At 37.1% G+C, this 25,793-nt stretch overlaps 1 protein-coding gene across 3 annotated transcripts in view; it reads left to right on the top strand.

The window, feature by feature from the left end:
• The window catches only part of MEIS1 (Meis homeobox 1), a 152,627-nt gene extending 128,022 nt beyond the window's left edge, over window positions 1–24,605 (top strand). The window contains exons 10-13 of one of the 3 annotated variants that reach the window (XM_036752821.1): window positions 19,136–19,194; window positions 20,406–20,495; window positions 20,792–20,887; window positions 23,044–24,605. In XM_036752821.1, the coding sequence (XP_036608716.1) occupies window positions 19,136–19,194; window positions 20,406–20,495; window positions 20,792–20,850 (208 nt within the window). In that variant the 3' untranslated portion in view covers window positions 20,851–20,887; window positions 23,044–24,605. Of the gene's footprint in view, window positions 1–19,135; window positions 19,276–20,405; window positions 20,496–20,791; window positions 20,888–23,043 lie in introns of all 3 variants that reach the window. The other 2 variants (XM_036752820.1, XM_036752822.1) reach the window with 2 other exon arrangements.
• Window positions 24,606–25,793: the final 1,188 nt, after the last annotated feature.

The following is a 25,793-nucleotide window of genomic DNA, read 5'->3' as shown; positions in this document are numbered from 1 at the left end:
GACAGAAAAGCAAGGAAAGCATGTAGAAAAAGGTGTACCATGTAAGAAGTACTGTGTTATATGTTTGTTATTCAACAAGAAAATGAAAGTGAGGTCTAGTAAACCTCCCTTATCTGGGAATTATCCAGGGATAGAGAGCAAGTGCACAAAAAGTAATTTTGTTAAGCAGGTGATCTTAGGTTTTGTATCCTTAGGAACTTGTGTAACCTAAATTTGAGTTAGGTTTTTCTAACTGAACAATGGAGTAACAGGTGCAGTATTTTTTAAAAAAGAAGAAAATAGAGAGAATAGCCCCCAATACATTTTATTTAATTTTTTCCATGGAGTCTTAGCTAATTGTTATGCCTTTCACCTTGAATGTCAATTGTAATAATAACATTATGTTTACAGTCTCTTGCTCTGTGCTTAGATTACAGCAATCAGTAATGCTCACTAGATAAAATGCTGTCTAGTTACTCATAAAAAAATATTGAAATCAGTCAAAAAATGTTTAGCTTGCATATTGCCTGAGACAGTCCTGGAGAGCTGCCAGAAACCAAGGTATTATTAGAAAAGCTGAGCAAATAGCTCGCAGGGAGAAGAGCTGTGAATTTAGAAACCATCAGGTATTGTCATGTCAGAGAATCTTAGGAGTTCATCATAAGACACTGCTTTTGTCTGCAGATTTTTAAATTTCCAGTAAAACAATCCTCTTTCAAAATGGTTTCGTAGCCAGTTAAAGTGTAGTAAGTTGTCTATTTTTGCATCACAAGTTTACACATTTTACACAGGGGCTTTTATCTGCTGTGCAGATCACTTCATTGATACTATGAAGCACCTGAAGACCCCTCAAACAGAAATGGTCAGTGTTCCCAAACCATGGCAGAGGGAGAATTACTCTCCTTTTTGTCCCTGGGGCCTTACATTCTAAGTGGAAAGGAAGGGTTTGAGAGATAAGAAACAGATTTTTTTTGTCTACAATGTCATCTAACTGCTTCTTATCATCAGCTGAGTTACCTCTGCTGCCTTCTAGAAGTTCTGAGGACCTCCCAAGACCACAGACCTCTGAATGGGCAGAAGGAGCTTTTTCAATTATTAGAGCACCTTCAGAAATCGTTAGAGCACATTCATACATCAGGGATCCCCACTGTTAGCAAGGGCCCAAGAGAGAGATAGGCTTGAATTTGTTGGGAAACCGATTCACTCTGTGTCATGTGTGTCAAATGTAAGCATGATCCCAGTTAAGTCAAGGTGAAAGTCAATGGACTATATGGTGTGATATGCACTTAATGTATATAGGTCAGCAACTGCCTCTTATAACTCACTCGTCATTCTATTGGTTATTTGCAACATATCATCTTGGTCTTCCTAATTACAAATATTCAATATCTTCCCTTTATTTTCATTCTGCTAGAATTTGACTGTATTTTCTGAAGAGAGCATTACAAGTATTAGTGAAGAGAGTCATCATATTTCAAGAAGGAAGAGACAAATTAGGTTTGAGGATAGCCCACTTACAGAGGCTGATTGTTGGCCAGTCTGAGGCCTTAGTAACAAAGTCTCTTTTCAGATTGTTGGGCAAATATGTAATTCAAAAACAGCCTAAGGGGAGGAGCTGGGGTGCCTGTTGAAAAATACAGTGGGTAGGGAGCAAAGAGACCTGAGTTTTGGTCTTGACTATATTGTTAACTTTGTGATGGGGGTAGATCACTTAAAATGTTTCCAATTCCTAATCTGTATATAATTTGGGGAAAGGGGAAAATAACCACAAAGAGGAGGAGGAATGGTAAATAAAATCATTAGGATGGAGTTTGGCGACACCTGACATTCATAATAGCTCACTTTTGTATGGCATTTTAAGGTCTGCAAAGCATTTTCAGATATTTCATTTTACTCTCACAACAATTTTGAGAGGTAAGTACTATTATCAGTTTCACTTTACAGAAGAGGAAACTTGGGTAGAAGGTGGTTCAGTGTCTCACCCAGGGTGATACAGGCAGTGAGTGTCTGAAGTTGGAATTGAACTCCGGTCTTCCTGACTCTGATTCGAGTGCTCTACCACCTAGCTGCCTCTGCTTACTGAACCTAGTCTAGGTTGCCCAAAAGTAAAACAATCACCTTCTTGGTTGCCAGAAAGTCAACAGGTAAAGCATTTTTTAAAATACTTTTCTACATTTCAAATAAGCAAATCATTGAGTGTTGAACATATGCTGTATGAAATTAAATATCACAAGACATGAAAAAACATGTTATATCATTTTAAACTTGCTAATAAACATAAATCAGTTGCTCTTTTAGCAGTTTGCTATATGTCTCTGTGAGAAGAGCATGACAGATAATGGGCTTGGTATTTCCAAAGTTATTGTGTAGCAAAATTTGTTTTTTCCTCAGGCATTCAGTCTTTTTCTACAGTGATTTTGTACCTGACAAACTTTTTTCATCAATGCATTAATAATCTATAACTAATGGGTTGTCAAGTGTCAGATAAGATTAAAAGACTATTTAAATGTAATACATTTGCTCCTTTGCACAAGTTTTATAGGTCAGAAAAATAACTTTTTAAGTTTCATTTAAAAAAAATTGGCTCAACTCCAAATTGAAGGAAGGGCTTGATGACGTTACATGGGTTCTACATGTAGGAGCATATTCTAGGCTCACACCACGTGAATCAAAGGGACAAATAACTCAGTTGCCTTTTATAAACATATTTCAGTACTAAAATGTTACTATTTTTCTTTTGAAAAGAAATTTGTCTTAGGGGAAACAGCCCTAGCAGAAAGGGGAATTCACTGTTTCTTAGCAAGTCAGGTTTAGGTCTATTCTTGTCAAATCTGTCTGAAGTATGTTTACATATAGTTTGCCTTTCTGGTATTTTCTGCTTGCACAGACCTGATCTCCACCTATTTTGTGTCAACAGTTGCTGGGGCTGGTGTATAGTGATTAACCATTGAGAACTAAAGCACCAACAAGCTGAAAACCATGCCCTCAGAGACCCTCTCTCTCACTTCCATCATAAACTTGCTTCAGGCTGCGCCTACATAAAACAAACTGCATTTTTGAGTGGTTAAAAAGTCAGACTGAAATATTAAAAATGGGGCAAATGTTGCCTCCTTGTTGGATAAAACAATTTTCTCTTCTCAAAAATGAAATGGAGCCAGAGGCATAGGGGAAGGAAGTGTCTGTGAGGGCCAGGGCTGTGCTGGCTCTAGCCCAGGATGCTCCAGTTTAAATGAGCTTTGGCTTTCTGGAGCAATTTAGGATTTTTTTAAGAGGGTGAAATGAGACCATTTTTAAAAAACACCAGTACCTTTGCTTTAAAAATGAGGCAGTCTGAAATAATGCCATACAAACAGAGTAATGTCCCACCCCGGGGCTAGGCACAATAGCTGAGATCTTGTTTGTCTCAGATTTTATTTCCATCTTTTGGTGTTGCGTGCATATTTGTATGACCCAGAGGTCTGACCAGTCTTTTAAATCTGTTATATTCCTGATCTAATAAAAAAAGATACCTGAAATAATCAGGAAGAAAACAAAACCCTTTTTTCTTTACTCATCCTATCAATAGTCAGTTTTTGTTTTCCTTTTATAGTCCTCATCTTCTTAACCAAAGGTTACTAAGGGAACAACAGTCTAAAAATATGAGATAGTGTGAATGAGGAAAGGGACAACTGTTTACTTTCCTAACTCTTTTGCATCAGGGTATCTAAGAAATTATTGACCCTGGGGACTAAACTAAATTCTAATAGCTGTAGAATGATTTTAATCTCTTTTCAAAAGTAGGATTAGGCTTGCTATTGATTTTTAAAAATCAGTAGTTTCTAAAAATAGTATTCCCTGAGAATTAAAATCATAAGCATTGAATGAAATTTTTGAAATCTCCTTTGAAAGGAAAAAAAATTGCTTATATTCAAACACATTCTATTCAAGAACCTTGGTTCAAATCTAAAATAGACTAATCAGCTATGGTTGGTTGCTACAGGGCAGCTGTTTGTTAGTCCCTGGGAAATGGGCTGCTGGGTAGACTACAGTGCCTACTTCCCTAACACCACATCTGTTTGATCTATTTCGTGGGTCATTGTTGACATAGGGGTTATAACAACAAAAGTCAAGTCTTCCAGAAAAGGGAAGGGAGAATGAGGAAAAAGGCACGGGTCTAGAAAAGGGGACGAAGAATGCACCCTGGCCTGTGTCTTCAGTAATGGTAGGATGGAGAGAAGATGGAAAGACCACATCTGCCCAGAGAATAGGGGAGATGTGTTTTCATTGCTAAATACTGCTTGTATGTCACATTCACTTGGAAGAGAAAATGCTAAGAGTGTGGTGCAATGGGAAGGGTGCCATCTCTGGAGTCTGAGAGCTTGAGTTCAAATTCTACTTCTCTTTTTTTACTTTATGTCCTTGGGCCAATCCCTTGACCTTCCTAGACCTCAAATTCTTCATCTGTAAAATATGAATGGGGTGGTGTGGGGGAAGAGGACTAGATGTCCTCTAGGTCCCTTCTAGCTCTAGATATGATCCTAGATGTTACTTTGAAATGTCACTAACAGAATATCAACTGTAAAAATGACAAGTTGTATATCACTGTACATTTTGCATAAGTTTCTACTGAAACCTATAGCTATTCTGGTAGCATGCTCATATTCCATTCTACCTTTAGAAATAAAAATATTATTTAAATAGTCATCTCCTAAGCTGTATTCTATGGAACCAGAGTGCTTTGGGGAATATAACTTAAGGGTCCTTGGGAAAAAAAAAATTGGTTTTAGTAATAATTATACAGAGATAGGAGGAGCCAGAAGGCTGTCTTTTCCCAGGGTCTGAGGGAGAGATGGTGTAAGTTGGGAAGTGAATCCGGTTGAGGTGAAGGATTTGCAGAGCAATGTTTCTAATACAAGGGGCAGACCTTTCATCTTTGGTTACTGCATCAGGTACAAGGGGCACCAGGTTGCCATCTGTGCCAGTCAAGTGGGACTTAGCCAAGAGATCAAGATGGTGGCCTCTGTGAGACAAAGGTCTTTGCCTTGAGTCAGAAAGGTACTATCTTGGCTGAACTTGAGGGAATGGCCTTTCAGAAAGGTAGACACTGGGTACCCTGAGAATAAATGTAGAAACCTATAGCTCTGAAGAAGTGAGGAATGTGTAGCACTGAATAGGAGGTCTTAGGTTGTAGATCGAGGAGAGGCCCTTAAGGGATACGTCACTTAAACTACTCATTTTGAATATGGGGAAATTGAAGCCCAAAGAAGCTAAGTGAATTTCCCAAGATCACACAGCTAATTGGCAAGGCTGGAATTTGAATATAATCCTAAATCTAGGTCCAGGGCTTTGATTTAATTTTGGGGGGAAAAACCCTTCCCATGTATGGGCTGAGTAGCTATTGTGTGCAAATCAACAAGCCCATGAAGCCAGAGGCTTCTTAAGCAGCAGTGATATTTTGGGTCCTATCAAAAATGCTTGTTACACAAGTGGGTAATTTTCAGAAGGAAAGTAGGCTAAATTAATTTTGTTTTGTTTCAAAATGTACCTGGCCCACCCTTCTTCTGGATGTTTATACTTCCAGGAAATCCTACCCATATTTATGGATTTTCAATATATTCAGCCCTAAAGTATCCCATGGTCAAATTGGTTCAGGAAATTGTCTTCTAGGGAATAAATAGCTAGCATGAGGAGCCAATCAAATCAACATTTCACATCTTTGCCATAGCTTTTTAATTCCTGAGATTTTGTTTTTCTACTGTCAGCTATTAACTAAAGTATTGAAGAATGATGAATCAAGTTATTGACAAATGTAACCAATAGATACCGCCTCACTGGAAGTATAGTCAGATGTCTGCACTCTGGTTTTCATAGTTCTTGGACAATGAATGGCTGAATGACCACTTAGGGAGGAGGCTGTGTAGAGGGAATTCTTGGTCAGTTTCTGGACTAGCTGAATCTAATGGACACATTCACCTCTTAAATCCTGTGATTCTTTAAAAAGGAAGAGACAGAACATTCCAATGCTTTGAGAGGAAAAAGAATGTGTGGGGATGGGGTGAGACCATGGCAAATGACTTGTTAAAAGAAAATAACCATGGCAAAATAGAGAGACAACATACTGAAGCTGAGCAGTCCAAGGAGCTTTATCTCAGTTCGCCGAAATAGATAGAATCTCTCTTTCCTGGCTAGGTTGAGTTTAACTGAGAGGCAATGTGTTTTGGCAGAAGAAGCTTGGAATCCAACAAGCTAGGCTTGCATCCTCATTCATCAGATGCTAGCTCTATGACTTTAGGCAAAACTTGGCAAACATCAGTTTTCTTACCTGTAAAATGAGGACAGTCATACTCAAATAGCCTACCTTACAGGGTTGTTGCTTTGTAAACTCTGAAGGGTTATACGAATGGGACCAATTATTAAGTCAGGGAAGTTATATCCCTCAGTGGATAGACACAGAGGCCTTTACTGGAGAAAGGCAGAAGATAGATGTGCTTGTGATTCTGACAACAGGTTTTGACTAGGCATGTGAAACCTTGTTATGGAGTCAAGAGACCTGGATTCAAATGTAGATCCTGTTGCTATTAATATGTGGCACAGGACAGGCACACTTTGAAAACATTGTAGGGCTCTAATCTGTAGGTAAAAGGAAATGGACTGGATGGTGTCTGAAATCCCTTCTTGGTTTAGTTTATTATGAATCTACTAGATTAACCACTAATAGGTTAAGGAGATGGATATGATTTTAGTTTGTATTAGGAAAGAGAACATGTATAGAAGGAGGGAAGGTAAGAGTGACGTCATTCTCTACCCTGACCAGACGTAACTTGGAGTATTGTGTTCAACTCTAGGTACTACACTGTGAGAGAGACATTAATAAGCCAAACAGAGAAGGGAGAGAAGACTGCCAGGGCTGTGAAAGACCTAGATGTCATGCCATATGGTCATTTGGAGAAACAGGGTGGGGGGGAGTTTACCCTGGAAGATAAAGCATAGCTGAGCCAGAATGATAGCTGTCTTCAAGAATTTGAAGTTATATAAAAAAGGGATTAGATTTGCCCTGGTTGATCACAGAGGAAGTAACTAAGAATAATGGATCATCAGACCTCAGATTTACACCTGGTATAAAGAGAAAAAAAGTTGAGAATTCATATTTTTGAGTAGAATGGGCTGCCTTGGAAGGTGATGGGTTTCTTCTCCTTGATGGTCTTCAGGCAAAGTCTACATACTCATTCACATATGCTTTACAAGGGATTTCTTTTTGTTTGGGTTAGAGTCCGTTTGAGGTCCTTTCCAGTTCTGACTCTATGATCACTGCCCCACCTCAATTTCACACTCAGGGTACCTTCTTTAAAAGGGCTCATGATGATCATGAATTATACAGTTGTTGATCATCTCCGAGACATCTCCTCTTTTTTCATATGAGGAAGGTGAGAGCACTAGACTTAGAGGCAAAAGGATTGGTTCAGATTCTGCCTCAGACATTTATACACACTGCATAACCCTAGGCAAGTCACTTCTGGAGTTCAGTTTCCTCATCTCAGAAAGAAGGGCCTGCCTTCAGGGAAATTCAAGGCCTCTTCCAGTTCCAAGTCTATGATCCCATCACTATCTGATCCACTGAATGAGTAGAAAGACTAGCATAAAAACTCTGACTCACAGCCCAGGGCACATTCATTCTGTTGTACCATGCTGCCAAAATTGGAAGAAGATCAAATGAGATAACATATGTAAAGCACTTTGAAAAACCTTCAAGGCAGCCAGGTGGCACAGCAGATAGAGCACTGACTCTGGAGTCAGGAAGACCAGAGTTCAAATCCAGCCTCACACACTTCCTAGTCGCTTAGCCTCCGTCTGCCTCAGTTTCCTCAACTGTAAAATGAGAATAACAACAGCTTTTACTTGAAGAGTTATTGTGAGAATTAAATAAGGAAATATTTTTAAAGGACTGATCACAGTGCCTGGTCAAGGGTAGCCTCTTAATAAATGCTTATTCCCTTCCTCTGTATAATGCTAGTGATAATGATGATGGTGAGGATGATGAAGACGAAGAGAATCAAAATCCTTGGATGTTGTGTTAATCACACATGACTGTCTAAAAATGAATTATATGTTTCAAAGAAAACCCATACATTCTTAACAGCTCTTAAGTAGAATGCATGCACTGAAGCAAATTTTATATATAATTACTTAATACAGCCACTTCAGAGAAGCCATTTTTTAAAAAAATGCCATCTTCATGTTGAAAGTTACATTTGCTATCTGCCTGATGGGACAACTTTTTTTTTTTTTGTCATAAGGCATTCGTTTAAAATTTAGAAGATAAATTCAAACTTTGTTTACACGTCGGAAAAATGAGATCTGGAGACAAAATCTGAAAGTTCATCAGTAATTTCTATACAGGCTAGAATGAGTAAAAAGAGAGTGAAATCATTTTTCAGCATTCTTGAGGCTTAATATGAAAAAGCAGGGGACAAATTTGTTTTACAGAACACAGAGTCTGAAACAGTAGAGACTCACAGGTTGGGTTATGCAAGGCAGTAGCATATATCAGCAAGCAGCGTTAATCAGTAGCAGAAAACTACTCCACCATATAAATAAGCAGGCAAAAAGCACAAGGAGAGCTAAGTTTTGAGAAATTGGAGTGCAGACTCAGGGGAACCGTCCAGCATGACAGAGATTTGTATGGTTCCAGGAAAGACTTTGGGTATCAGAGAGAGTCTAATTAGAGGGAGACCTCCTAGTTAAGAAAATACAGTAAACCATTTTCAGTAGATTCAGAGCTGCTGGTATCATATGACATCTTATAGAGCATGGTGGAAGCCTGGGCTCATGCCCTTTTCCCTGCTTCTATTTTTCACTTTTATTGGTTATGGAACATTTTCTATGTGAACATACTTCCTACTTTGTATATTAGAAGGCTTGTTTTAAGTATACCAAAGAGTTCTTCTAAGTAGGGGTTACCTATATGTAGCTTAGTGCTAGTTTCATGGCATTGGGGGATAAATATCAGGAAATTATGGAAATTGTGAAAAACAAATGGTTCTGCTTAAGGAAAATCTTGTTCTATTGTGTTAAAAAATTAAGCATCTATTCAGTATATTATTGCGTGCATTAAATATTATTCACTTCAACAAACATTTATTAAGCCCTTAATACATTAAGAGCATTGTGCTAGATACTAAGGTCTGGCATATATTAGGTTCTCAGTAAATGTTTATTGATTTAGTACTTAAAATTTTTAAGTAAGTTCTGATGCTTACCTTCATGGAGCTTAGAGTCAAATAAGGAGACAAAGCATGCACTAGAGAATTACAATATATAATGATAATGATATGCCAGTGGAAAAGGCAATAGGTGTAGTGGAAAATGCTGGACTCAGGAAGGCTGAGATTCAAATCCTGTCTCTGGCACTTACTCATTATGTCACCACAGGCAAGTGAATTACCTTCTCCGAACCTTGGTTTTCTCATCTGTAAAATGGGAATAATGAGGCCTCTAGTACCTCACAAGGTAATTGTGAGGATCAAATGAGATTGTTCATTAAACAGCAGAACCAGTCTCACTTATTATATAGTGTTTCATAAAACTCAGAGCACTGTGTAAATGCCAGTCATTATTATTGTTTATAGAAATTCAAAACTAAGTACTCTTATATCTAAGGGGGAAGGTCCTTACAAATATGAGAGATCAGGGAATACCAGAAGGCACTGTGGTGCAGTGGAAGGAATATTGGCCTAAAAGTTAAAGGATCTGAGTTCAAATTCCCTCCTCTCTGATACTATTTGTATAACTTTTTATGAGTCACTCAGGCTCTTTGGGCCTCCGTTTCCCTCTCTTTTTCCAGCTCTAGAGCGACAAACTTCTTGGAGAAGGTGGTATATGATCACAAGGTCGTAGATTTAGATCTGGAAGGGACCTTGGAGGCCATTAAATCCAACCTCATTTTTCAGATCAGAAAACTGAAGCCCAAGGAAGTTAAGTGATTCAGAGAGTCATATAGCCAATAAGACAGGGGCAGCTAGGTGGGGTGCAGTGGATAGAGTGCCAGACCTGGAATCAGAAAGACCTAAGTTCAAATGTGGCCTCAGACACTTAATAGCTGTGTGACCCTGGGCAAGTCACTTAACTCTGTTTGCCTCAGTTTCTTTACCTGTAAAATGAGCAGGAGAAGAAAGTGGCAATCCACTCTAGTATCTTTGCCAAGAAAACTCCAACTGGGGTCACAGAGAGTTGGACATGACTGAAGCAAATTAATAACAACCACAACCACAATAATAGCAACAACAAATAGCTAATACAAGCTTAAGGCAGGATTCAAACCTAGCTCTTTCTGACTTCAAGTCTAGTGCTCTTTTCATTAAGCCATATTACCTGTTTAAATTGGACTTTAAAGGTAGAGAAGAATCCAACAAGTAAAGAAGAGGAAGGAGAGAAGACTGCAAGAGAGGCAGAAGAGGCAAAACACTAGCCATATTCATTAAAATGTTTGGTTGTAGTATATAGTATATGTAGGGCAGTAAGAGAGAATGCCCCTGGACTGTGAAGGGCCTTGAAGACCAAAGAGAGGGGCTTTAATAGTTATTCTGCAGAGAGTAAGGAGCTGCTGAAGAGTGTGAATGGGGCAAAGACATGGAGATAGCCATGGATACTGTAGATTCCTCTAGCAACAGTATGAAGGATGGATTAGAAGGCAAAGAGAGTGGAGATCAGAAGACCCTTTAGGAGGCTGTTACCCTAGTGCAAATCGATGGTAATGGGGGTGGTGAAGGTAGAAACAGAGATGAATGTGGGGATGAATGTAAAATACATTCCTAGAGGTAGAAATGAGAGGACTTGGTAAATGACTGAATATGAGAAGTGAGGGAAAAGGAAGGGTCAAAGATGCCATGGATTTGACAGAGATATGGGGTGAATGGTGGTGCCGCTGATAGAAATGGTGATGTTTTAAGAAAGATAGAACAGGTTCAGGAGGGAAGGGAATAACCTCAATTTTGGACATGTTGAGTTTGAGGGTCCCATGAGACTCAGGTAAAGATTTCATTAGGCAATTAGAGGGGTTGGTGATACAGACTTAGAGCTCACACACAGAGGTGGTAATTGAAGTCATGGAAGTAAATGAGGTTGCTAAAGGAGACAGTGTAGAGAGTCACTAGCAGAGAGCTAAGAACAAAACCTTGGATCTTATTATTTTATTAGAATATTTTCTACAAGAACAGAATTCAGTGTTTTGTTAACCCAGTTAACAGTGTCCAAACTATTAATACGTTATGCTAAAGAATCTTCAATGTCACACTTTGCAGTTATTTTTTTCTTATATGGAACCTACATATAATCATTTCTGCTAAATTTAAAAGTATTATTTGAGTATGCTTTTAAGATAAAATATATTCCATAATTGTAAATAATTTTATTATCTACACTTCCTGTCAGTGCTTTTTAGCCACTCTCACTCACCTCTGATTCTGAGTGGGGGTGACAAGACAGAACAGAGAAGCATTGTTAAAGCAGGACCCCACTATTCAAAAATAAGAGCTAGCCTTGTTTCCTTTAAAGAAGAAAATATACTAATTAGTAGGCTTTGATTTTAAGAGCAAAATAACATTGTAAAACCTTGCTTTCAAGTAAAGCTTTAGGGAATGCATAACATACATATAATAATATAGTCAAAAGAGTTAAGGTTTCAAAACCCAAAATGCAGAGCATTGTAGGTATTTAAAATATGGCTACATCAAATGCATCAGTAGTCATCAGTTGTCTTACTGAACGTCTTGTATGTAGCCAATTTTCTTCATTCTCTGACATAACTCCAAACTCTTCTATGATAATTTGAGAAATACTTGATTCCATTAATGCCAGAGAAGTAAAACTGAACTTTAAGGGGAAATCTGATATCTCTGACTGATGGGCTTGCTGTAATCTGAGTAAATTCTAATACTGTGTTTCTGAAGTGGGTGGGTAGTAGAGCATGTCTTCTTTCCCCCTTTCCCTCCCTGCTGTCTTCCTTTTGTTGTGCTCCACCCCCATCCCCTGGTATCCTTTCTTTCCCCTCCCCAAATCTCCCTCCAGCATTGTCAGTGATGTATTACAGTCTTGGAACTGTCTGTAGTTTGTAGGATGTTAGGAAGCTAGAAATGTTGCCAAAACATGATTTCATAAGGTTTGACTTGAGATTGAGTCAACTTTCTTGAGTGTCTTGAAACTCTATTTCACAAAGAAAGGGAGTACAGAAAACTTGGATGCCAGTGACTGTCAGTTATGGGTCATTAAGTTTAATAACTAACTTTAAAATAAAAAAGGGTGTTTTTAATAACTCCAGCAGAAGTTTTTGAGGCTTATTTCTTGTTTTAGGGGAAGAGAATATTTATATGTGGTATAAGAATGAAAACTTCCTAAAGAGTATAATATTTGTATTTGTTTTAGTATTGACTGAAGCATATATAGTATGACTTTCTAAAATATTATTTTAATATTTATACATAATTTTACTGACCTTAATTTTGTTGTTAGAAAATTATTTTCATTCTTATTAAAGAATGCATGGAAGGATACTTTATTAATGTATGTAAATATGTGTAACTGTAGTCACAAAGAATAACTATAAATGATACTTTTTGGGGTGCAACATGGTATGGAAATAATGTGGTTTTTTAAATTTCATAAGCCCAGAATCATCAGGTATATTATATTATATATATGTATATATATATATATTATCTCTGTCTCTCTCTGTTTCCCTCTCTCTCTCTCTCTCTCTCCCCCCACCTCCCTCCCTGCCCCTCCCTCTCCCCTTCCTCTGCCCTGTCCTCTCTCTTTCTCTCATATTTATGTGAAATTAACAAGGAGTGACATGAAGTCCTCTGAGGACCTGGAGACTGGGAATGTTGGGAATTAATTTTTTTTCCTAGAGAAGGTTGAATTGGTCAGGTAGGATACACCTAATAAAAATGTATCTTTAAAAACAAAACAAAATGTTTGGAGGAAGTATATTAAGAAGCCAACTTAGCCTATTGGTGACCATGATAATAAAACAAAGCTATATCTACAACCCAACAAAACAGAATTTATTTGGGAAGCATAAAAACACAATTTTTGAAAGTTCTCTCGTTATCATCAGAGAGGACCAGAAAGACCTCAAAGGGTCATGAGAAGAGGTACAAAAGGAGTAGAGCCTTGTGAAACATGCCACTTGTCATGGAACATAAAATGAGGAAAATGTACCTGTGGTTGGCTGTGTAACCAAGGTCTAATACTGTTCTCTTAATTGCTTAGTAAATGAAAATAGTACCCCGATTCCTGCTTAGTCTTAGAAGAAACAAAAGTTAGGTATCTAAGCAATGGATATGAGTGCAGTAAAATGGGGAATATGAACTAGAAACCAACGGTGAAGGGCATCTACATCCCTAGGTCTTGATTAGAAAATTATGCATATAATTAAAGACAAAAAAATTTTTTAAAGAGGTATTGAATGAGCATTGGGAAAAAATTAAAGCAATGACTTGAGTGGCTTTCTATTACTTCAAAGATCAAATCCAAGATGTCCCCAAAGTCTTAGTACAGTTTTAAGCTTTAATAGCTCTTGGAAACCCTGTATAAAGCCCTGTTTGGCACTGAAATCCTGGCCCCAATCTATCCTTCTTTTCAGTTTAGAATATAAATACATCGTGTGTAGAGATTATGTCATTCTTTATATCTGTTATCTGCAGCATCTACCATGATGCCTGGAACATAGTAGATGCTTAATAATTACTGACTGATTAATTATTCAAATATTATTCTCTTTCACATATACTCTCATATAGCAAAATTGGCCTTCATGTTGCTTCCTTCCTTCCTTCTTTCCTTCCTTCCTTCCTTCCTTCCTTCCTTCCTTCCTTCCTTCCTTCCTTCCTTCCTTCCTTCCTTCCTCCCTTCTTCCCTTCCTCCTTCCCTCCCTTCCTCCCTGCTTCCAACCTTTCCTTCCTTCCTCCCCCCCTTCCCTTCTTTCTTTCATTCCTTCCCTATCTTGCCCAGACTGAAAGTTTTGACCTGCTTTCTTTCCAACCTGGGCCGGTTTATCCCTCCTTAGGCAGCTTAATGGCTCCCTGCTCCAGGGGCCCACCATATTAGTGCCAGATTTAGTGTGAACACTTGATTAGCTTTAGCTCCATTGAAGCTCAGAACTCCCAGACTTAGGCAGTCCACCACCTCAACCTCCCACGTTGCAGGAATTTCAGGCATACACTACCATGCCAGGCCTTCTGGTTGTTTCTTTTCCATGATACTCCATGTCCCTTTTCCATTCCTTTGTATGGGCTGTCCCCCATGCCTCTGCCCCTCTACTTCTTAGAATCCCTAGAGTACTTCAAGAATTAGTTTAAGCAACATCTTCCTAAATTCCTGCTTCCCACAACTGCTATTACCTACCCCTCCCAATTACTTTTTATCCTGTGCATACATGTATGTATGTATGTTATGTTGAATGCATGTATGTTACATATGAATGTGTGTTATATACATAAGTGTTGTCTTCCCCAGCTAGGTTGTAAGCTCCTTGGAGGGAGGGACCAAAAGAAATCCCTATTTTGTTTGTATCCTTATTGCTTATTACATTGCCTGATGCACAGTATTAACAAATGCCTACTGACTGATCTGAGGCCAACTGTGAGGCCACTATGCCTCTCTTACATAGAATTTTCTGCTGTTTAAAGTCCAATTCTTTTCCCTTTAATGAGCTAAGAGGTGTATTTTACCAATATCCTCTTCTTGTCTGTCTAAATTTTTTTTTCCTTCAAAAGGTATTAAATCTGAGATCTTTGAGATCTCACCCAATTCACAACCTTCAAATACCTTGAAAGCAAGGACTATGGAATTTTTTCATCTTTATAACAACTGACACTCATATAGTACTCTAAGAGTACCTCATATACATTCTGTTATTTGAGCCCCATAACAAAATAAGGTATTATTCACAATTTAACAGATCAGAAAACCGAGGCTCAGAGATATTAAGTGATTTATTCATGGTCATCCAGCTGGGACATGTCAGAGGCAAGATCTGAATCCAGTTCCTCCTGACTCTAATTCCAGCAATTTATCCATTAAGCCAAATACACTTTTAAACATTTTGTATCTCTGCCTAACACAGAACACACGCACACACACACACACACACACACACACACGCAAAATTATATTAGATGGTAACTAAGTAAAGAGGATCACATCTCTGACATGGAGTGAATTTATAAAAACACTGGTTTGTTCTTTATGTATTTTGTTTGGCTTTGTGTGGAAGGGAACCTGAACCATGATAGTACTAGAGGGATACAAACAAATTCTTCTCCATTTCAGAATTTTTTGCTATTTAGAGAATCTAATTCTTTTCTATCATTTGTCCCAATTTCACAAAATAAGTTGGATTTTTTTAAAAGTGAAAATAAATTTTGTGGGTATTTTTTTTAGAAAGCCCATCTTGATATTCAGGTTATTCAGTATGTGAATAGCTGGTTCACAAATAATCAGTCTGCCAAAGAAGCCTGCTTTTAGAGCATTTGATTTGGTTCTATGTCACTATCCACTGGGAACTTTAAGAAAAAAAGTACATTTCCAGAGCTACTTTATAAACATGGCAGCCTCTTTAAGCAAAGCTAATCAGTTCTGAATTTTAGGAACTGGAGTAAATTCAGATTAGATTATGACCATCAACTATAAAATCTATGAAATTAATTTTCTTGGATTTTTTCTCTTTATGTGGAACTTCAAGAAGAAAAAGGTGCTATGGGAAATTCAGACTCAGAATGGCTAACTTTTTTATGTATGCTTGGCTATAAATTAACTAATTAATGATACTTTTGTACCAACTTTATTGTACAATCAGTAGCAGGGGGTCACTTCATAGTCCTCTATTTTCTTCCATCAATAATCAGTGCTTACTAATGGGTTTATAGGACAAAATGTCTTCATATGTATGGGTACCACTGTGTATAAACATCTTTGAGCAGCTTTAAGATTTTATACACACATATACATACACACACACACACACACATATAGTTTTTAAGGATATTCTGTTGAGTTTCCTCCTCCCCCCAAGGACAACAGGGAGGCATACTAATTTGTTTGTGTTTATAAACTAACATTGTAATTAGGCTCATAGAAAACTTTGAGGAAGTTTCTTGTTCGGTTTTCAGAAAATTTGTGGTAGCTTAGTGTCTACCCCAAAGCAAAGGAAAGCATTCTGTTACAAAGGCAGGCAAGGAGGATGAGACAGAAGGTTAAAGGGCATTTTGGAAACAAACAGCTGGACCAGTTTATTTAAACAGATACAGGGATAGGGAGCTGACCTCAGTTTGACTTCTAGTGGGAGGAGCAAGAATGTCATTTTATTACTTTGCCCAGAAGGAAAATGTTTTTGTATATGAATTCACCCTGAAGCCCTCTAAACCCATGGCTGTTATAGCAGTACTTGAGTACAAATAGTACCTATGAGAATGTTTAAGAAACTGTGCATTAAAAAGGTTAATTCTTATGATGGCTCCGAAATGGATCTAGGGATACTGTGGTTTTATTTAATGGATTCACATCTGAAACAAATCTCTCTGTTTCCTCTATTTATTTGTTTAATTATTGGTCATTTTTTTAAAAAAAGAAACCAGGCAGTTGATCAAGTAACAACTTATTCATATAAGTACAGATATTATTATTTGTATTTGTCATGTTGTATTATATTAAAGACATTTGAAAAAGTTTTCAAATTTTAGGTGAAACCTTTCTAAACTAGGATGATCAATTAAAAAACAGCTATTACAAAAGCATAGCTTTCTTTGCTAAAATGATCATGTGAGCATATGTATGTATCTATGTGTGTGTATTTCAAACGTGGCAGAGTCCATTTTATGTCAGAACTGTGAATCATATGAGTTTAGAACTTGTATTAAATTGAAGTTAGATTAGTTGAAGATTGAATGCAAATACCATCAATGGGGAAGACAGTGGGAAAATGAGATTTGAGGTTGGTTATATCAGTTGGATAGAAAACTAAGGAGGCCACCATGGTGATGAGAATGGGCCAATCCCAGGTAGTTCAAACCATTTTCATCCATATTTGGTTGATCCAAAAGGAAACAAATGTGTTAATGCAGAAACTGGAAAAAAACATTCAGGTAACTTATCCTGTTGATTGGTAGTATCAACATATATATATATATATATATGTATACACATATATATATATGTATATATATGTATACACATATGTATATATACATATATATCTTTATTATAAATGATTTGACTACCACTGTGAAATGGGCACATTCATAAGTGTTTCCTACCTAACACACAGGAATATTTCTAGGATTAATTAGATGAAAACCAGTTGGTCAATTAATAAAATCTGCCCAGTGCTATAAGTATAGTAAAGATATGTGGGATATAAACCATCACTACAAATTACATTTATTAAACATTTGCTATGGATGATTGTGGACCAAATAATGTATTAAGTAAATTGTGCAGACAAGATTCCTGCCCTCTAGAAGCTTATATGTTATCAACAATGCCACAGAGAGGTTATTTCTTAACTGTATTGCTTTTGTTAGTGACTATGAAAATTGCTTTTGCTGTATTCAGAGTATTAATATTAAATAATTTTCTAATTGGTCATGCACCTGAAATAGCTAATGAAAAAGCAGATTTTCCCCCCATTTTAATTAGTTATTTCACATGGTGTTTGTGCTACACCTGTGCTTATAATGAGAATGGAGAATTAATGTAACCTTCTGCTCACATGATTCCAATTTTCATGGTTTATACAAAATAATGATAAACTGATTTCCAACACAATTTGTTGTAGATCTATGTTTTAAATATTTTTATTAGCAGTTCAGGGACAATATTTACAAGAATTGATACTATATGCATTGCCAGTCAAGTAGTTTGTCCCAACAAAACATTACATTTTAGTTAGATTTCATTCTCATTTTTATTTTAATTACTTTTCAGGAAATAAAGGAACATAAAAGATCCAAGATACTTGGAAACTATAAGTGTCATGGAGTATGAATTTCTACTTTAAGAAACATATGTTCATTCAATGTAATGGCTCTCTATTTAGATACCATTTCCCCTTGTGAGGTGGGCAGATTATGAATAGCAGAATTACAGACTGGAATTCATACTGGACTATAGTGGCAGCTTTAATTATTAATAGTGCATTATTAAACTTTTCATTGTATATTTTTATGTGCTGCTCATTTTTATGTATTCAAAACTGTGTTGAGAATTGAAAGCATTTACTATATCAGAATCTAATGTATCTTGTTCATTCCTTGAATTCAATTTTTAATTTTTATTACATTTAGTTAGCACTCCAAAAGTACCTTAAGAGTTAACATGTCACTATTACAACCTCGGTGAGCAAATTTTAACCATTTTTTATTTTGAAATAACTAGCCATTTTTTCTGCTAGTACAATAATTATGTTCTAACAAGATGTTTGTTATAAATTTTCTGCACTAGCGGGAGAAAGCAGGATTATAAGTTCAATTACTGTATAGCTGTGACCTCGCCTTGACCTCAGACTTTGCATAAAGAGCAAAAAAAAAAAAAAACCAAGAAATCTCTTCAAGGAATGCATTTCTCTGAAGTCCCCAGCAGTGTGAGTTAGTGGTGATAAAACTCCAGACATTCTCTCATTTGATGGTGTTCTGCCATCTCAGTTCATTATCTTAATAGTGGGCATTAAAATAGAATTAGGTTTGCAAGAGGTAGGGAAGGTTTTGATAAAAATTGTAAAAGGAGGCCAGAGAACATAAGATAGAAATGTCACTAATTAGGAGAGGTAACAGATGCCCTTATGAACATCTCCCTATCTAGACCAATTTTTCCCCCTCTGAATTGAAAAGAGTGGTGGCTAGCATTGTTTCCTGAAAACTCTGCTAATTCCCCCATGAAAAGATGAAATGGAAGTGTCCAACTGTGGTAAAAGCAGGCAAACATAAATCAACTCAGAAACCCCAAGCCTGTATGCTCAAAGGTCACCAGGGGTTATAGGTTTTGCAGCATTTGAAACTGCACATAGACTAGTCAAGGGAACCAAATCCTAGCCTTTGCCATAGCTGAATTCTTTTCTTTCTCCTTTAAATACAAAACAAAGCGACAAAAACATGCAATAATGATTCACTTTACTCTTTTGTTACAGGTTTATTAATGCTAGAAGAAGAATAGTTCAGCCCATGATAGACCAGTCCAATCGAGCAGGCAAGTCCCCCATAGTAACTGTATTCAAGTCACGCAAGCGAAAGCCATCCTCAAGCCATTCACCGGGAGGTCCATTACCTGGTAAATAAACTGGGAATGAGTGCTGGGAGTGATTGACAATTAAAATTAAACCAGTCTCGTTTCATAACAACACTAATCAATTTAACATCATTAAAATATTTGGAGGAAAAAAAAAGCAAATAGAGAAAAGTAACGATTAAATTATATGCTCAGTTACAGGATTCTTTGTACACATTCAATATATTAATGTTATTTTTTTTTTGAGTTTTCCTTCCCAGCTCTTTCTGCTACTATGACCACTCCCTGGTGCATGGCTTGGTGTGGAATTGCTGTAAACTTTATTACCTGTCAAAAGGGCAAAGGGGTCAGGATCGCTTGTGGGACTCAGTAAAGTTCAAAGACATTCAATGAGGTAGAGCTTCATGTGCTTTAATAACCCAAGGCAGTTTACTTCTGAAGCCAGCTTTTAATGTGCGGTTAAAATGTAGAATTCAGGTAGTGGTACAAATACAAGGTTCTGGGTTCTCTAGCCTTATTCACATCCATTCTCTGGGGTTTAAGGTGTGTCTGTGTGTGGTTTTTGTTTTGTTTTGTTGTTGTTTTTTCTCAAGCTATTTGTATTAGAAGCTTAAAATACCAATACTGCTATGAGATGTTGGCTTCTAGAGCTAAACATCTAGGAACCATCTTCGTTCTAGGATTAGTTTTAGTATTGTGAGAAAGCAGTAAGATCAACAAAACACATTTACTGAAGTTGGTGTTGGTCATACACTTTCTTTAAAAATGCTCTCTCTCTCATCTCAATAGAGCAGTCTCTGAAAGTATGTTAAGTATCACTTTGGGCCCAAACATGTTTAGTCACGTTCATACATTTTGGATTTCTTTATTCTTTCAACACCTATTGTAAGATCACCAGATTAAAATCCAAACAGAGGGTTTCTAAATCTTGCTGTCACTAGAACCTTGACACTTTAGTCCTAGCAGTCTGATACAGTATTGCAAGGAGAATTTTATTTTAACTCGGTTTTGAAGTTATGCTTTTCAGTAAGCAAAAAATTCCATGTTATATTCTCTCTCTCTCTCTCTCTCTCTCTCTCTCCCCACCCCCCTCTCTCTCTTCCTTTCTCTCTGTCAGTCTTTCCGTTTTAATAAAAACTGGTAGTAAGTAACTATGTTCTACATTTTTATAGTAAGTCAAGGAACACCTTATAACCCAGATGGACAACCAATGGGAGGTTTCGTAATGGATGGTCAGCAACACATGGGCATCAGAGCACCAGGTAAGATGTATATTGTGTTATTGTTATTATTGCTGCTATGGTTTGTAAGTGCTATCCCCTTCGTCAGCACAGGTAAAACCACTGCCACCTCTTGCTGTTATCTCAAGCTGCCTGCCTTGCCTTGCCTGTCCTCTATGCACCTAAAGATGTTACGCAGAGGAATCGAGGATCTTTGCACTCTGAAGATCTTAACCTTTTTCGGCCCTCTGGAATCTGTATTTTAAAGGGTCTTTTGGCACTATCTGTTGACTTTGCTCATTTTCTGGCCTCTTCTTGGATTTTTATCTCCCTTCTAGGACCTATGAGTGGAATGGGCATGAATATGGGCATGGAGGGGCAGTGGCACTACATGTAACCTTCATCTAGTTAACCAATCGAAAAGCAAGGGGGAAGTAAGTACAAATGGGGGAGGGGTCTTCGTTCTCACTTTGTTCTAGGTGTATTTTTCTTCTTGCATTCTCTCATCTTCTCCTTGCCCATTGCTTTTATGCTTGTTCATTCCTTTCCATTAAACTCCTCGTTTCTTGCTTCCTCCATTGTCTACTAGGTTTTGATCAAGCTTTTAAGCTCATAGATACTGTGTATGATGTACATTTACCCTGTGTGTTGCTATTATACAGTACTGACCACATGACCAAACAAGAAACAGTCAGGAGGAGGTGGGGGGGGGGGTGAGTTGTCATAGCAACAGACTGATTTGCAAAATGTAAGCAGTCTGCAGCAGTGCAAAGAGAGGAAAAAGCATGTCCCCAAAGTGTCATAAATCTGTCTAACCACAGTTGATGCATGAGTTACATTTCTACACTAACCTGCAAGACACCGAAAAGCTAAACAGAGACTTCTTTTGGGGTAAAACAAATACAAGCTTCACTTAGGGTCGTTAAGGCATATTTTGCAATTCATTCAACCAAACTTTTCCTTTTTTAAAAACATTTTTTTTAGTTTATTCCTCTTTGTCTGTCCATCATAATGGGATTACGTGTGGCAATGGAAAAAAGGGAGAATACAAAATAGAGGTGTGCACAGCAGGCTATGGAGCTTAGCCCGGGCTAATTGACTATATCCAAATTAAGTATGCCATCACTTGCAGTGTGACAAATGGATTTGACTTATTCAGTATACAAAAATAGAGATCATTAATGCAATCTTCAGTGGCAGGCCTAGTGAAGTAAGCCTAGGAAAAACTGCCCCAGATTCATGCTCTTGTCTTTTTTAGAGGGGAGAAAATGCATTATAGCATTTCTTGTTCAGACCAGTAAAACTGTTTTGAACACCAGGGCTCTTGTTCAATTCCTAAATTATTCCTAATAGTGTTGCTTTTTCTGCTTTGTTTCTGGAATTATAAGCAGTTATTTCATAGCCTTGGTTATGTCTTTGATTATATTAACATAGTATTTGAAATCACTAGTTAGGCCAAGTGCAATTTATACTGGTATTCTATGGGCATGAGTCAAAAAAAAAGTTTTAACAATTAACTGTGAAAACATTCCATTGAACTCTGGAATGCAACAGTCTTATTACCTCATCATGGAAATTTCTAGCTTAGTTAATTTAAATATTGTTTCTTAGTTTCTGGGTCAATTAAATTTAAATGATGTATTTTATGCTTCGTGACCAATTAAATTAATAGGTTATTACAAAAAATATTATCATCTTTTTTGATTAAAGAGCTGTGGGTACAGTATATTTTATAAGCAATTTTCATTAGTTCAAAAATGTTCCTTTAGGCTAGATTAAGCAGCCAGTCATTGCTAGAGCCTGGAGACCTGATTCAAAGGTGTTCATAGCATTCACAGTGCACTATTACTTAGAACTAAAGCCAATTGAACCTACTTAGCAATAGCGTTATGCCTTTCACCCTTGATGATTATGGAGCTTATAGCTCGCAGAAACAATACACCTGTCAGTTTCCATCAACTATAGCAATCCATGCAGAAGACAAGAGGCCCCCACAAAGCAAGAGGGTTATTGTTTTAGGTCCAGTTTTTCTTATTGTTCTCAAAATCATTTCAGGGTGGACTGAATTTTGTGCTGAGTATTTTTTTTTCCTTCAGATCTAAGTAATCACAAAGAAGGAATTAATTGATAACTCTTGTTGATTTTTATGTGTTAAAAATACAGTTTAATGTAACAATTACACTTAATAATCCTATCCATTTCAGCTCCATGTGAATTGCTTACTGAACAATGTAATGTATTCATCCTATAGAATGTTTGAATGGCTAAAAGTGCCTCTTCTCACTAGATGTTAAATAAGAGTGTTTTCTAAGTAAATAGAAACTCATCACGTTAACTTGACATCACAAGATACTTTGCTATTAGTAATGATGATAGCAGCAACATTATACCAAAGAGCAAAAGGAAAAGTTTATGTTGTTTTTCTTTTGTGACATTTTTCTTAAAAATGAAACCCTTACTGTTTTAAAATCATGTTTTTCTATTGACATTTGGTGCTCTTGTAGTGTTGAATTCACAAATCCAAAGCTGATTTTTCACAAGATTTTTTTGTTGGTTTCTTTCTTTTTTTCCTCTCTTTTTATTTCTACAGGGCTGCAAAGTATGCCAGGGGAGTATGTAGCTCGGGGTGGTCCAATGGGTGTGAGTATGGGACAGCCAAGTTATACCCAACCCCAGATGCCCCCACATCCTGCTCAGCTGCGTCATGGGCCCCCCATGCATACCTACATTCCTGGACACCCTCACCACCCAACAGTGATGATGCATGGAGGACCATCCCACCCTGGAATGCCAATGTCAGCATCAAGCCCCACAGTGCTTAATACAGGAGACCCAACAATGAGTGGACAAGTCATGGACATTCATGCTCAGTAGCTTAAGGGAATATGCATTGTCTGCAACCGTGACAGATTTCAAATATCGTTTTTCTGCATTGACTGTGGAGTTCCATTCTTGGCATCTACTGTGGACCAAGGAGCATCCCTAATTCTTCATAGGGACCCTTAAAAAAGCAGGAAACACCAACCGAAGTCAACTTTGGGGACATGCTAAATAACTATATAAGACATTAAGAGAACAAAGAGTGAAATATTGTAAATGCTATTATACTGTTATCCATATTACGTTGTTTCTTATAGATTTTTTAAAAAAAAATGTGAAATTTTTCCACACTATGTGTGTTGTTTCCATAGCTCTTCACTTCCTCCAGAAGCCTCCTTACATTAAAAGCCTTACAGTTATCCTGCAAATGACAGAAAGGTCTTATTTGCAGGATTTTTAGAGCATTAAAATAACTATATCAGGCAGAAGAATCTTTCTTCCAGCCTAGGATTTCAGCCATTCGCGTGCTCTCTCTCTCTCTCTCTCTCTCTCTCTCTCTCTCTCTCTCTCTCTCTCTCTCTCTCTCTCTCTCTTTCTCTCTCTCTCTCCCTCTCTCTAGCCTGGGGCTTGAATTTGCATGTCTAATTCATTTACTCACCATATTTGAATTGGCCTGAACAGATGTAAATCGGGAAGGATGGGAAAAACTGCAGTCATCAACAATGATTAATCAGCTGTTCCAGGCAGTGTCTTAAGGAGACTGGTAGGAGGAGGCATGGAAACCAAAAGGCAGTGTGTTTTGAAGCCTCATTGTCACATCAGAGCATCATTGTCCCCATGCAACAACCACCACCTTATACATCACTTCCTGTTTTATGCAGCTCAAAAACATGAACTGAAGATTTATTTTTAATATGTTGACTTTATTTCTGAGCAAAGCATCAGTCATGTGTGTATTTTTCCATAGTCCCATCTTGGAGCATTTATGTAGACATTGTAAATAAATTTTGTGCAAAAAGGACTGGAAAAATGAACTGTATTATTGCAATTTTTTGTAAAAGTAGCAGTTTGGTATGAGTTGGCATGCATACAAGATTTACTAAGTGGGATAAGCTAATTATACTTTTTGTTGTGGTTAAACAAATGCTTGTTGATAGCCTTTTTCTATCAAGAAACCAAGGAGCTAATTATTAATAATAATCATTGCACACTGAGTCTTAGAGTTTCTGATTGAAACAGTTTGGATTGTATAATAACTCAAAGCCCAGTTGTAGTAGTTTGAGTGCAGTAATGAAATCTGAATCTAAAATAAAAACAAATTATTTTTTGTCATGCTGACTCTACTGCTTGAAAAACTTGTTTACTGCCCCCCAAATTTGTAATGATCCTAGAACAATAAATGAATACAGTCATTATAAAATTAATAATCATTAGCTCCAAGGGATGCATTTATTTATAACATTTCTTTCAAAATTTTAACCACAAAATCAATTGTTTAATAATACCTGATTTTTTTTAAGTACTCAGATCCTAATAGCAAATTTAACACCTAAGGGCACTAAACTGCAAGATACTAGATAGACTCTCATACTACATCAAACAGAATTACTCATCTAATACTAGCTAAATTATTCCAGCACATAATGGCAAATCTAAGTACAGAGTTTAGTCTATTAGTAAGGATGTTACCTAAGATGAGTAGTATACATTTATTAGAAAATTAACTATGGGAATTGAAGATGATAGACTTTAAAATCTAATTCTCATAAATATGTTCTGTGTTCTCATTGGATGAAAACTGGTTATTAACCAATTTTCCAGCACAGCTGTACTTTCTGCATTGCAGCCAGCTAAATAATACAAAATAACATGTTTAAGCAGGAATACCTTATAATTTTATTTAAATAAAATTACAGCCATAAACTGTGCTTCCAAAGCTAAGGAAAATATACAAATATTTTAATTAGGGTAGATTCATAAAAAGTAAACCTTTTAGCAGTGATTGCTTTGTAAACAAAACATGGGGTCAGAACAGAGCAGCTAAAACTCAGAAGTCTGCCATTCAAGTCTATGTCACCCCATAAACCCGCCCTAAACAATTCTATTTTCTATTTGAAAAGAGAAGCCAGTTGTTGGTTGGGTTTACTAGGTGATATTTGATTGACTGACTTACCTGCTGGTGCAGCTGTGCACACTCTCACCTTTTGTTTATTGGGGCCTGTTTCTAAACACATGGATCTTTAGGAAATAAAATGAATCAACCTTAAACACTCACACTTCTCCCCGCCCCCACTGGGATTCTCTTAATTCCCTTTTAGAAGGAAATGCAGTTCTAAGTCTATATAAATAGTCCATATTAGTGAAATAATTCCCTCCTGATAGGTGGTTACTAGCAGTTAACAGCCATTTATTTACTTTTCCATTAAATAATAAATGTTTATAAATTAACCATCCAGTTACCCCCAACCGTCTTACCACCCTTTTCATGCGCGCACGTACACACGCGCGCACGCACCCGCA

The sequence above is a fragment of the Trichosurus vulpecula genome, chromosome 3 (genome assembly GCF_011100635.1).
Source record: "Trichosurus vulpecula isolate mTriVul1 chromosome 3, mTriVul1.pri, whole genome shotgun sequence".
Lineage (NCBI taxonomy): Eukaryota > Metazoa > Chordata > Mammalia > Diprotodontia > Phalangeridae > Trichosurus > Trichosurus vulpecula.
The sequence above is the reverse complement of the archived record's forward strand: the minus strand, read 5'-3'. Positions and strand labels throughout refer to the sequence as shown.